Consider the following 12,932-nt stretch of genomic DNA (forward strand, 5'->3'; position numbering starts at 1 on the left):
ATGCCATTTCAAACTTGTACACACATTCTATTTTATATTTTGTAAATAAAACATAGAAATCAAATGGCATAAGCACACATGGTGTGATTGCAAATCTTGTCCTTTTTTTCCATCAAATCACTCTAGGGTTTTTGCCTTTTTTTAATAAATGTTACTTAATTTTTAACAAAATGAGCTAGCCGTTCGTGAATTACTCACGATAGATTGATATAAATCGCAAAATGAGCTGAGTCATATTTATACCGAGCTGAGCTCGAGCCTTATATGGGAGCCCAAGTACGAAATTAATCGAGCTTTATAAAGTCGCTTAGTTATTAAACCCAACTTGAGCGTTGTATGAGAAGATTGTTTAGGTTCGTTGAGCCTTAACTAGGCTAGTGCATTTTTAAGTTTTTAACTCTCTTGGATTTATGTGCATTAATTTAATATTGCATAGCCGAGCTCAAGCCAAAGTTTGACCCATATAAGGTACAACTCACGAGCTCAAGTCGAACTTAGGATTGTTAAGGTTTTCTCAAAATATAACACTTTTTTTAATAAAAATGAGCCGAGCTTGAGTCGAGCTCGAGCTTGAAAAATGACTTGTGAGTCATGTTCGAGTTTTAAAGATATAGCTCGTAATGAGACATGTTAGAGCTCTTGTAAGTTACAACAAGCCTAGCTTGAGCCTAGTTGAGTTCAAACTTGGCTCGTTTACACACCTACTTTTATCCAACTTTAGGTCCGGTTGATTATTTTATGTATTTTCAACAACTCATCATCCGAATTTATATGAAAGATGTTAAAAAAATTCCGAAATAGGTCAATGGAGATGACAATACAGCCCAAAATAGTGTCCCAGTCAAGATTTGTGATGGCTCAACAAATTGGGCTTGTTCAACTCACCTAGCCATTATTAAATATTTCATTTATAATTTAATAACTATACATATTTAATTACCAATTAAAAATTATTAGATAAAATATAAGAAAAAATTAAGAAGCTTACAATATATTATAGAATCAAATCTGATATGCTAATATAATAATAGTAAAATTATTCTAAGATAATGATGTAAAATAATAAAATAGTAGATGATGGGCCAATAACGGGCTAAAGCCCGACAAAAATAGAAATAGCAGATATGCATGTCATTTGTTTAAGGCCCGGTCAAATGGACAAAAACCAATACAATAGAGGCGGGCAAATCGGGTTTTTCCAGAACCAGACAAACCGATTTTGGGTATGGTCAATAAAAATCAGGAACCGGGTTGGTAGAAACTTGTTCCGAGAATGGTCGGGTCGTGTTTTTATCGGTTTCGGCTAGGTCGGGTCCGGGAAGAAACTAAAACCTGGTTCGTACCCACAGGTCGAGTAGAACTGGGTCTTGCTATGGTTCGGCTTCGGATTCGGATTTTATGCCAACCTCAACATGAAGTGGATATCCGCCCTCAAGTGTGGGCTTATTTATCTATTTTTATTTATTTTACTCATGATTTTTTGATGTACTTCTATTTAGGCCAACCTTATATGAGTAGAGGAGACCAATCTCCGTGTCAACCCAACAATTCCCGAATCGAGATGATTTGGCATATTTGGATAAGACTTAATGTTACCACTAACAGAACGTCAAACATCGACGCTAATTTTTGTTGTTCCGTTAAATTGATAACATTAAGTATATAATTAGAGGTGCAACTGAAACCAATTAACTAATTAAACCTAGTATGTAGCTAAAACCTGTTTGTTAATAACTGATGGAGGTGTAACCTTTTTATTTACAAACAAAACTATAAATTACTGACGGTAGGAGTTTTCAAGATAGGAACCGATTGCAAGAATAACACAACCTTTTAACCATTCCCTTATCTAATATCCCATACGAGTCTAGCTTTGGTACAAGCGAACAAGCAGTTGATCAACTTAATCATGTTAAACCTCAGGGCCGGCTCCGAAATGATGAAATTTTTTTTGGGTCAAAGGCGAAATTTTTTTTGGGCCTTAAGTTAAAAAAAAAATTTGTTTTAAACAATTTAATTTTAAGTGGGCTTACTTACTACTTAGTTAAGATTTGAGTTGTGTAAAAAAAACTTGTGTATAATTATAAACATAAAAATGTCTCAACTAAGACTAGACCCACAACATCTTGGTTAGATGTCATACCTCTTTACCACTAGACCAAGCTATTGGTTATGAAATTATGTTGAAATATTGATTATACATTATTTTTTATTATAAAAATACATAAAAAAAATTTTAAAATTTTTTTTCGGGTCTAGCGGGGTGTCAGGCCTGTGGCCGTCGACTACCCAGCCACACCCCTAGGCCGGCCCTGTTAAACGTGTTAATTGTTATGTAACTCATATATTAAAATGTTCATATCATTGTTTAAGTAAATGATATGTTTAATCTTGTTGTGTCGTATTTGACTTGTTAAATAATTATATATATAAATATTTACAACCTCACAATGAATTCTTCAAAAATTGGATACCATGTTGACTTAAATTTAAATTATAATTACAACTAAAAGAATTTGGGGATGATTAGATGTTAAGTGGGATGCTTTTAATATAATAATAATCAATTTTGAAATGATTGAAGAGTGCACTTGAATTGTACGTAGGAGCATGCCATTTGCCATGAACTACTTTTACTAATTAACTTCAAAAGTAGATGTCCGAACGTGACATTTGACATTAGTGCTTTCGATTTTAAACTTTACATTATATCAAATCAAGAAAAAACACAAGATAAACAACTTTTCTTCTAAAACAAATTTAATTAATATACTTAATATATTGTTATATTAACTTATCTATAGTGATAATAATTATGCATGCAAATAAAACTAGTTGGGCTAGTAAAATTATTTACATTAAATCAAGTAAAACTATTTACGTAAAATCGTAGGAAATCTATAAACTTTTATACGTCTTGCAAATAAAATTACACAAGCAAGCGACCCATAATTAGGAAAATTGAAACGTTTTTCCATTGATGCACAACCAAAGCAGGTGGACCTATGGTCCGTCATGAGAAATAAAACGAGTTAAATTATTTTTGACGTACAAAAAAATGATTTGTCAAAAGCTAAATCACTACGAGCTCAAACCCAAATCCGAGCCCGTATTTCATACATCGAGCTTATTAAGCTTGCAAAAGAAGACATTATATTGTTTGTGTAAATATAATTACATAATTAGTATTATCATCCACATCTATATAGTTATGATAAGAAAAACAATATGCACAAAAATAAATCATATAAATTATGCACATGTAGTTATAAATATGCACAAAAGTAATTATATAAAAATAATTAAATAATAAATGAATTACACATAAATCAATCTCTAACTTTAGACCTAGACTTTAAAAAGAGTTGGACCGAGCTCTAAAGATAAATAAGATAAATTCAAGACTTGAAGTGACTTAGATTCAACTTGACTCGTTTAGAGTACCCCAAGCCCTTAGTTTGACACCCTTATTTCACATGAAAATAGAAAGATTTATAAATGTTGTATTGTTATATGTTATTCCAAATATACGCTACAATAAAAGCTAGTATTAATGCATATATACACGTATATACATATCTTGTGTAACATCCTAAAATTTATATTGTTAATAAAGAAAGTTACGTTTAGTGATTTCGCGTTATTAATTAATTAATGTCGAGTAAAGAACGGATCATGGACTTAGATTAATTAAGATGGGTTAAATGAGAATGAGCCTTAGGTCCATGGGCTTTAAGGGATATAAATATCCCCTAAACCAACCTAAAACCCTAAACCCTTATTTCATTTCCATCATAATCTCTACACACTCAAAAACACACACATACACTACACCATATTCGGCCGAGAGAGAGAGAGACATCCGAGACCAAGAATCAAGCCGACCATTATTAGATCTTCAATATACGAGATAACCAAGCAAACCGCGACCACACCGAACGTATAAAAGGTATGTTCTTGACCTTTAAAGTTTACGTAGTATTGAACGTTTTTACCTTAAAGGTCCAAGCTTTATAGTATATACGGGATATATATACGAACGAAAACGGTTAGGGAACGTAGGGGGTGATGTCGAACCATAACAAGGGTATTAAAATCGCCAAAATGCTTGATAAAAACCAAACCCGTAGCTGACCTGAACAACTTCGCCTGCAAAAGCTTAACTTCGCCTTCAAAGCATAACTTCGCCTTCAAAGCTTAACTTCGCCTACGGCCAAGTTCGCCTAACTGGTAACTTCGCCTAAGGCCTAGTTCGCCTAATTGATAACTTCGCCTAAGGCCAAGTTCGCCTAATTGATAACTTCGCCTAAGGCCAAGTTCGCCTAACTGATAACTTCACCTAAAGCTAAGTTCGCTTAAGGTTTAACTTCGCCTAAAGTTAAGTTCGCTTAGAAAATAAATTAAAAACCTAATGGAAAATGTGTTAAGACAGTTAATGTAAATAAAATTTTTCCAAGCTGACCTGGCAGCTCGACCCCAGCCAGGGGCTCTGCCCCTTGGACCCTACTAGGGGCTGCCGCCCCTAGACCCCGCTGCCAGGGGCGCTGCCCCCGGACCCCCGTTCGTTGTGGGTAGTAGTTAAGACTAGAAAGATGATATGAGTAGTGATAGTTAATTGATACGTATACTTGTTATACAGTCAGCCGTGCACAAACTGAAGAAAGGGATTACGATTAACGGTGAACGTAACCGTGTTCAGGTGAGTTTCTAGCCACACTTATGTGTTATGTTTTCGGGGCTGTGTGCATACTCAATATGTTTGTTAATACACTTATCCTAAGTGATAAGTGTATGCCTTACATGAATAATGTGAAATGTATGAATGATTGCCTGATGGTACGTGAACGATCTTCGGATATTGCAAGTACTGCCAGGTTGTAACGCTATGTATAAGGTAAGTATGATATGTACGCTTATGTGTATGAAGTGATAAAGTTAATAAAAGAAGGAAAGGATGGTTGTATGGTTGTATGGTTACGAAGAGGGTACCGGGCCCTAATAATACTCGAGGTATGATGTATGGTTGTATGGTAACGAAGAGGGAATCGAACCCTACTAATATTCGAGAACTAGGGAACCGAACCCTACTAATATTCGAGGAAAGAGGGTACCGAGCCCTAATAATACTCGAGGAAAGAGGGTACCGAGCCCTAATAATACTCGAGGAAGGAGGGTACCGAGCCCTAATAATACTCGAGGAAGGAGGGTACCGAGCCCTAATAATACTCGAGGAATGTAGGGCGTAATGCTCTTTATAACGTAAGATATGAAAGTAAGTTAATACGAAAGAAAGTATGAAAGTATGAATGAAAGAATATAAGTTTATGTGTATTGTATAATGTATGATTAACTAGAACTCACTCAGCGTAGCTGACTTTTAGTATGCACGCAGGTGAGTAGGATGAGGCAGCTCGCTTGAGGAGACACGTGGCACTGAATAAGAGGCTGGCATCGGAAGACTCAAGACGTTTAAGTTTAATTTTTCGTTTATTTTGAAAGACAAAATGATGTTTTAAGACAAGACGTGTTTTGTTATGAAATGTTTTATGAAAGCTTTTATATTCCGCGAATGTTTTAATTAACTCTGATATTTAGAACTGCGTTTATGAGTAAATCCAACACGAAAGTAGGGCTACAGGTAACGAGGCCTTACATCTTGTGTATATATTATATACGCATCCCGTCTTTTACTCATATTATCATGCTTCCATGTTAATCAAAGATGACATTAGACAACAATTACAATTTAACCATAGGATAAACCCATAATTGCTTGAAGTAACTCCAAAGATGACATTAGACATATTCTAATAAAATTATATTATCTTAGGATAATTGCTTAAAGTAATTCCATACTTTGTGAGGTGGGAGCAAAAGTTGACTTTGCCTTTTATGATTGTAATAGGCTACGTTGACTTTATTCATGCTCTCTTTCTTGACTTTGACTTTTGAAAGACAACTTCTTTTCTTATATTACACAATTTTGGTTTTTGGCTTTCGGCGTCTTTCTCCGTCTTGGTGATAGTCGTTGGTGGCGTTTGTTTTTTATGAAAGTTAATTTTCAAAAAAAAAAAATTCAAAAATCAAAATAGTAAACTTACTACAAAATTGTGTAAACCTGGAAGATTTTATTTTTTCTTTTGAATTTTTTTTAAACCAAAAACTCACCCTTTATTTATTTCTATTCTTATATTTCTAAACTTATAAACTTGTAGTGAAAAAAAAAGTCGAATTCTATTCTTAAATTATATATTTTTGTTCACAAGTCTATAAGTTTGGAAAGATACTAGAGATTATTTGGAGCGATTAGCCTTTTCTTTTGGAACGATTCACAACCGCTTCAAAAAATGGACCATTTTATGCAACGGTGTTTAATAGAGCAACAATGTTTTATGAAGAGATCCTAAAACCGCTTCATAAGATCCATTTCACGGCTCCTAAAGATCAGATATGTACTAGTGATAGAATGAAGAGATTTTAGTAAAACTGAAATATGAAAACGAAGACGAAAATGATGTTCAATTCTTAGATTGGTTTTGTACATACACCATGACCCGACCCACTAGAAAACACCTTGAAAAACACCAAACACAATAACATTTGGAGATGTTAAATGATCTAAACAAACATCTTCCTTAATTTTGCTTTCCTACCTAGCTAAAGCCCGAATAGTTAACCAGTCCACTGCTTGTGGCCTGGAAACCATTTCGGGCACTTCGGGCTAAAATAACTCGACACCACCTTCGCGTTTAGCAGTTCCACGATTGGTTTATACTTCACACATCTTGGAGTCTTGTACTGATTAATCGAAGCACCTAAACTTATTGCATAATCCATCAACTTATCAAATGTCCCATTTTCGACAATCTTGATCTCCAACGGTCCAATCGACTTATCCGAGGCTCGACCCTGTCTGTAAACGCTATTCAACGACTCTTCGATAGTAAGACAACAATCTTCAAACACCGAAGCAGGAATCATGTTTGGCCCATTTTCACTAACCTCCCAAAAGATCACATAGTGACCAGGGATCGTGGTTGTGTCGGCATAGCTCGTGTACTCAGTCAAAGTCGCGTTAAATGGACCCAAATGGTTAACCGCATTCTCGACTGCTTTATGTAGCTCAACTTCATCGGTTTTGTCGGAGTCGATACTTAATGCCACATTCTTTCTACATATGAAACTGAATTGAGGAGCTTTGTTCTTGAATCCCACAACTTTAAGAATATCACCAACTCTATACCTATAAAGACCTACACATAAAAAAAGAAAAAAAGAAAACTTTAGGCTCTGATATCATGTAGAATAAGATAAAACATTAAGAAACCCTAATAACTAAACTAGAAAAAGAATAATGACTGACAAATGATAAACGTTAAGTCAAATAATAATAAAATAACATATAATAAACTCAGCCAACAGAAACAAACCAGCATAGGTCGTGACAACAAGCTCATATTCTTGACCGAGTTTAACATCCGCAAGATCAACCAATTGTAGATTTTCTTTTTCACTTTCCCTAGTGACGGCCCCCACACCGCTTGCGGCTCGTTGGACCGGAAGAAACTCAAAGTAGGCCATAGTGGGTATGATTGTATATGCAACTTCACTAGGGTTACAAAGTGGGTTCAAATTGACACCAAAATAACACTCAGAGGATGCATACATTGTGCACACAAGAGGCAACCCATTACTATAATAATCAAGGGTTGGTATATATTGAGCCATTGACCCGGTAACAATAACATCAACATACTTTGTGTTAGGCCATAACCTAGTAATAATCCCTTGCCATGATTTCCTCGAGCACTCGTGCTCGATAAAATCCGCAAGACTCAAGTCAGGTTTCAATATTTTCATAACCGATTCTCTCACCAACGGGTTGGTAATACCCGAATTCAAAATACCTGTACGAATATCACGGGTCAAAAGACCCCAATTCTTTTCCAAAAACCGAATAGCCCGAATGAACCCGGAGGCAAAAACCGCCCCGACCCGAAGAACCTCATTATTAAGGCACAACCCACAAAGCATTTGGGAATACATGCTTTGGTATGAATCCGGGCATAGAATGGTTTCATTCGGGCTTGTATAGTTCATATACGGGTCGTATGGTCTTTCTTGAAAATGAGAGCTTTTGTAGTAACTTGTTAAAACGGGTCGGGCCACGAGCCCACCCGGGGTTTTGGCTTCGGATTTTATGAATAGGAAGTACATCCCTTTGCCTTTATCTAACCCGGGTACAAACTGGTTCATAACCGGCATTAATAAACTGTATAGTAAAGATCTTCTTTTGAGCTCATCTTCAATGGTGGGCATTAGTTTTCTTTCTCCTCCTGATGTTCCTGAACTGTAAATTTAACAAAAATTAATCCATCAACATTTTATAGTTTATATAATTTTTTGTGACATAAAGTGGTTTAAGAATAATAATAATAATATTAATAATGGTTCGTGCAGGTGTTAATTAAAAGTTTTGTAACACCGGATAAGGGGGTGCATGGTTTTGTTTGGGTTGAAACTGAACTAGAAGCCGAAACTTTGGTTTTTGAATTTTTAAAACCTATTTGTTTTGTTTTTCAGTTTACCATTTAAACTTGAGAATTTTGGTCCAAAATACTATTAGAAAACAAGTTATTTTCCTATGAAAATTTGCTATAAATTCCCTACGACAAATAATTCCAACGTATTTCAGACAAATTTCTTACGAAATCCGTCGTAGAAAAATGACTCATTTTCTAGTAGTGAAAAATTGGTTCAAAATAATGAAATTGGACATAATATTCGGGTTACATATTTTAAAAACTTTTTCTAAGTTACTTAAAATAAAATAAAAAACAATGAAAATCTGTAAATTTAGTTATAATCAGTTTTTTCGGTTTACATTACATGCAAAACTAAAACCGAGTTGTAAGTTTGGTTTACAAAAATAAAAACCAAAACCAAACCGTCAGTTTTTGTTTTGGACTTTTCGGTCTCGGATTAGTTTCTTCTGTTTCATGCACCAGATAGTTTGCTACCCGACATGCAAACTCGGTGGGTGACCCGAACTCCATAGAGTTTATTAAAAACATGTGAAGGACTATTTAAGTTTGGTGAAAACTTTATAAAGTTCGCCCGTCACACCATTAAACTTTAGAAAACAGTTTTTAGACTTGTCATGAAAACTTTACATGCATAATAAACATATATAAGAAGTACAAGAAACGTTATAAAACATTTAAAAGTACCAGTCTTGTTTCTAAACAACCTACAACCTACTTTTTAACAATATTCAACTTTATATAACAAACTTATGTAGCTTATAACTTGTTTAAATGTTATTAAACTTATGGTACCTTGTTAAGAATTCAGAAATGGGACGGGACGAAAGGATGGCGGATTTATCACCATTGGCTATACGAGTAATATCATCATGGAGATCCTCATATGTGACAACAGGAATTAGTTTCTTAAAAGTGTCACGGTCAGTGTGACCGGATAGACCATGGCGGTTGAGGTATTCAACAGTTGCATTTTGGGTCAGGATTTCGGCTAGGATTTGTTTTTGGACTTGGTCAGGGTTAGAGGTGACATCTTCGATGAACTGAAGAGCGTTTTTGTTTTTTTCGGTGAGGGTGTAGTCCACGGTGGCTAGTCCGCATTTCGGGGCTTCAGGCATGATGGTGTAAGAGAGAAAATGATATTGTTTATGAGAGAAATATGGTTGTTGTGTGGAGCTAGGAAGATATAAGGTGGTGTTTATATAGAAGAAAAATGAAGGTAAGGTGTTGTGTATAATCCATTTAAAGTGCAAAATGACTGTGTATTAAAGAAAGTGACATGAAGGTAAGTGTAAAGTGTGTAACTTATTTTGGATATTTGTGATGCTTAAGTTCTAACTAAAATTCACCATAAGTAGAATATTAAAAATAATAATGTGAGTTTGTGTAAGGGAATGGATAAGTGGATAATGTACGTTAATGTATAGTACAATTCAGTTTAAAGATAAATATTATATGATTTTTAAAGATGTGCTTGAATCCCTTCTTATATTATAAATTATAAATGTTTTAATGTAATATACATGACAGTATTCTTGATTAATATATGTTCACTAGGATCTGTAGTTTGGAATATCTGGATATCCATCAAACTCATATATCAATAATATTCAAATTAAAGAATTTCAATTGTAGTTTAAACTATTCTAATTAATGAGATATTTCAAGAAATAAAACGTTTTTATATATTATGAACATATGTACTAGAATGAATTAGATCGACTAAAAACTTTCATCACAATAATTCATCACAACTACTTATTAATAATTCAAACATGAACAAAGATATGTTAGACAGTTTTAGTAGTCCCAGTCTCATATGGTTATAAACCATGTTTGTACCCATCGGAACGCGTTACTCAATACTCATACGGGGTATCAAATTTACATCTTTATGATCGTATTGGGTTGAATGTTAATGGAATATCCATTCTTGAAATCCGATCATAAACTTACATAAAAACCAACTAATATGAATGTAAACTACTCACTAACTTGTAACAATTATAAGTTTGTAACAACTTCAACTTACTAGTTATTATATTTTATAATTGTATAATACACTAATATGTCCATATAAACAAGTTAGGGTAATTACTGAGTATCACCTAATCTTTACCCGTTCAAAACCCTAAAACCTCTAAAATGGGTAATTTAATATCCGATTTCATATCTGAATACATGTCCCGAAAGTTTCATGTTAAGGGCTTTGCAATCGAGTTTGATTATATATTTTTTTCATCTCTAATTCTCTATTTACAAATATAAAAGTAAGTTACTTTTAGTAACCCACAACATAAACTCACAAACTCTTTATCAAGTCAAATTAACCTCAATGGTTCGGTGTTACTTTCAAAGAGATATTGTGTTTGGTTGAGAGAATGTATATGGTTCACCTAACTTTGTTCATAGCCGGCCATAGAGGTTTGAATGTTGACATAATTCACTATATATCTTGTTTTCAAGCGGAAAGTAGATAAATAAATATAATGAGAACAAGGCATACAAGTTCTTGTGGAAAAAAATTCGTACGTTCCACGAGCTCGTATTATACTTTACGTGTCTCACATGAAGTTTAAAGTTGCATCATATAAATTTGTTGGGATTAAATTATATACAACAGAATCTAGGGTGTTATGGCTCGGTTTGAACGGTTTCAAACCGGCCATTGGTTTGGAATTTTGATTAATGGTTTGCAGGTTATACAGAGTAAATTTGGCTATTATAACTTTAAATTAGCCCAATTTCGGAGAAGATTTTTTTTCTTTTTTAATATTTGTTCTTGTTATGGATCATTTCGCCTCACATTTCTTATCGTTCATGTGGGCATAAATTATCATCGTTTCTTTTATGATCATCTTAGGTAACGTGTTCTGTTGATGCTTAGTTAGAACTGAAGATATGGTTAGATTACTAATTCTTGTTTTAAACTCATTTATTATCGAAGCTCAAACCGTGAAACCAAACTATTATAAATGATTCTGTTTGGTTCGAATTGAATTCTATACGATTTGGTTTAGGTTTCCAATTATAAAAAAAAAAAACTGAACTAACGGTTTGGCTCGCATTTTAACTTAAGACCTATCAAAACCGAACCCTAAACACCTTTAATACAAACTATAAGACACATGTGAGACATAGAACGTAAGACAACATATATGATCAACTCAAGTATCACACATGCAATATTATACATATAGCATACCTAGCTAGAACTTTAACAAATAACAACTTATATAAGATCTCAAGAAACCATGCATATTTATATATCAACTAATTACTATGGGCTATCCAAAATATATTATATAATATGTTGATATTTACTCTTTCCCTTTTCATATAATAATATGATCGTGTTATTATACTATCCTTTTCCTTTTACATATGATTGACTATTAACGTTAGAACACTCTTCAAGATGGTTTTTATATGTTTTTGCAAGTGGTAGATTAGGTAAACGATTTGATAACTTATGTGAAGAGGTAGGTCTCAGCAGAGCCCAGTTGGACCCACAGGACTCACCTTGAAGAGAGACGTCTGCGCAGAAACCAACTGGATCCGCAGGACCCACCATGCTCAGAGACGTGACGTCCTTACGCGCAGTACGCAAGCTGTTCCCGCAGGAAATGCCTCCCAATGGTGAAGTACTCCGCCTGTTCCCGCAGCTGCGGATACAAGCCATCAGGGAAGGCCACCCGCGCAGCAAGGCTACACGCACAAGGCACTTAGCTCTCAATAATTCAGTAGTCACCTGAATGAATGAGCAAAGCCGGGAACAATCCCGCACAAAGGCGGGAGGGGGAATACTCCCGCCCAAATGAGCCAGTCCGTACGATACTGGAAGATCTTTTGTACTGTACCTGACGAGGTATGGGCAAAAGATCTGACCAGAGATACGACAGCTCATTGACAACAGTATGGCAAGCAGCATGCTCTTGTACTGTATGTCACTATTAGCCGCTGCCTACTCACCAACTCCTGTCATACCACGTGCATAGCCTGCAGTTGGTGGAAAAGGAATAGTACACAGCAGGCCTGGTCACTGTCAGCCGCTGCCTACCCACCAACTACCAGCATGGCACGTGCGTAGGCCACAGTTGGTAGAACAGGAATACTATTCAGCCGGCTATACACTCTTGGAAACCTACCTTCGGCTATAAATACCCCAAATGGTATGATCATCTCATCTTATCTTGTATCTTACATCTTATACCTGAAATCTGCTCTAGCAATCTCTTAATATACATTTATATTCAAGAGCAATCTAGTCTGATTCTCACGCCGGAGGGTGGTCACAAGGAGGTACCCCCCCTTCTCAGTGACGAGCTCACGGTGTCTGTTTTGCAGGTTATCAGAAGAACCATCTTTGCCGGATCTAACCCCTCGTGG

The 12,932-nt window shown here is 35.1% G+C and overlaps 1 protein-coding gene across 1 annotated transcript; it reads right to left on the bottom strand.

Moving 5' to 3' along the window:
* Positions 1–6,430: 6,430 nt before the first annotated feature.
* On the bottom strand, positions 6,431–9,988 carry LOC143635881 (indole-3-acetic acid-amido synthetase GH3.6-like). The gene is made up of 3 exons (XM_077103603.1): positions 9,339–9,988; positions 7,431–8,350; positions 6,431–7,253 (listed from the first exon to the last, which is right to left on the bottom strand). The coding sequence occupies exons 1-3, from the start codon at positions 9,659–9,661 to the stop codon at positions 6,673–6,675; spliced, it is 1,824 nt and encodes a 607-aa protein (XP_076959718.1). The 5' UTR covers positions 9,662–9,988; the 3' UTR covers positions 6,431–6,672.
* Between the last annotated feature and the right edge of the window lie 2,944 nt (positions 9,989–12,932).

This window comes from Bidens hawaiensis, unplaced genomic scaffold, assembly GCF_021521415.1.
Source record: "Bidens hawaiensis isolate Kalapana, Puna unplaced genomic scaffold, B.hawaiensis_p1.1 tig00007737_1, whole genome shotgun sequence".
Lineage (NCBI taxonomy): Eukaryota > Viridiplantae > Streptophyta > Magnoliopsida > Asterales > Asteraceae > Bidens > Bidens hawaiensis.

Bases quoted from the DNA above. Each gene is read 5' to 3' on its own strand.
- LOC143635881 (XM_077103603.1), bottom strand. From the start codon at position 9,661: ATGCCTGAAGCCCCGAAATGCGGACTAGCCACCGTGGACTACACCCTC. The intron at 8,351-9,338 runs GTACCATAAGTT...TTAAATTTACAG, and splicing joins ATTTCTGAATTCTTAACAAG to TTCAGGAACATCAGGAGGAG. The intron at 7,254-7,430 runs GTTTGTTTCTGT...TTTTATGTGTAG, and splicing joins TGTTGTCACGACCTATGCTG to GTCTTTATAGGTATAGAGTT.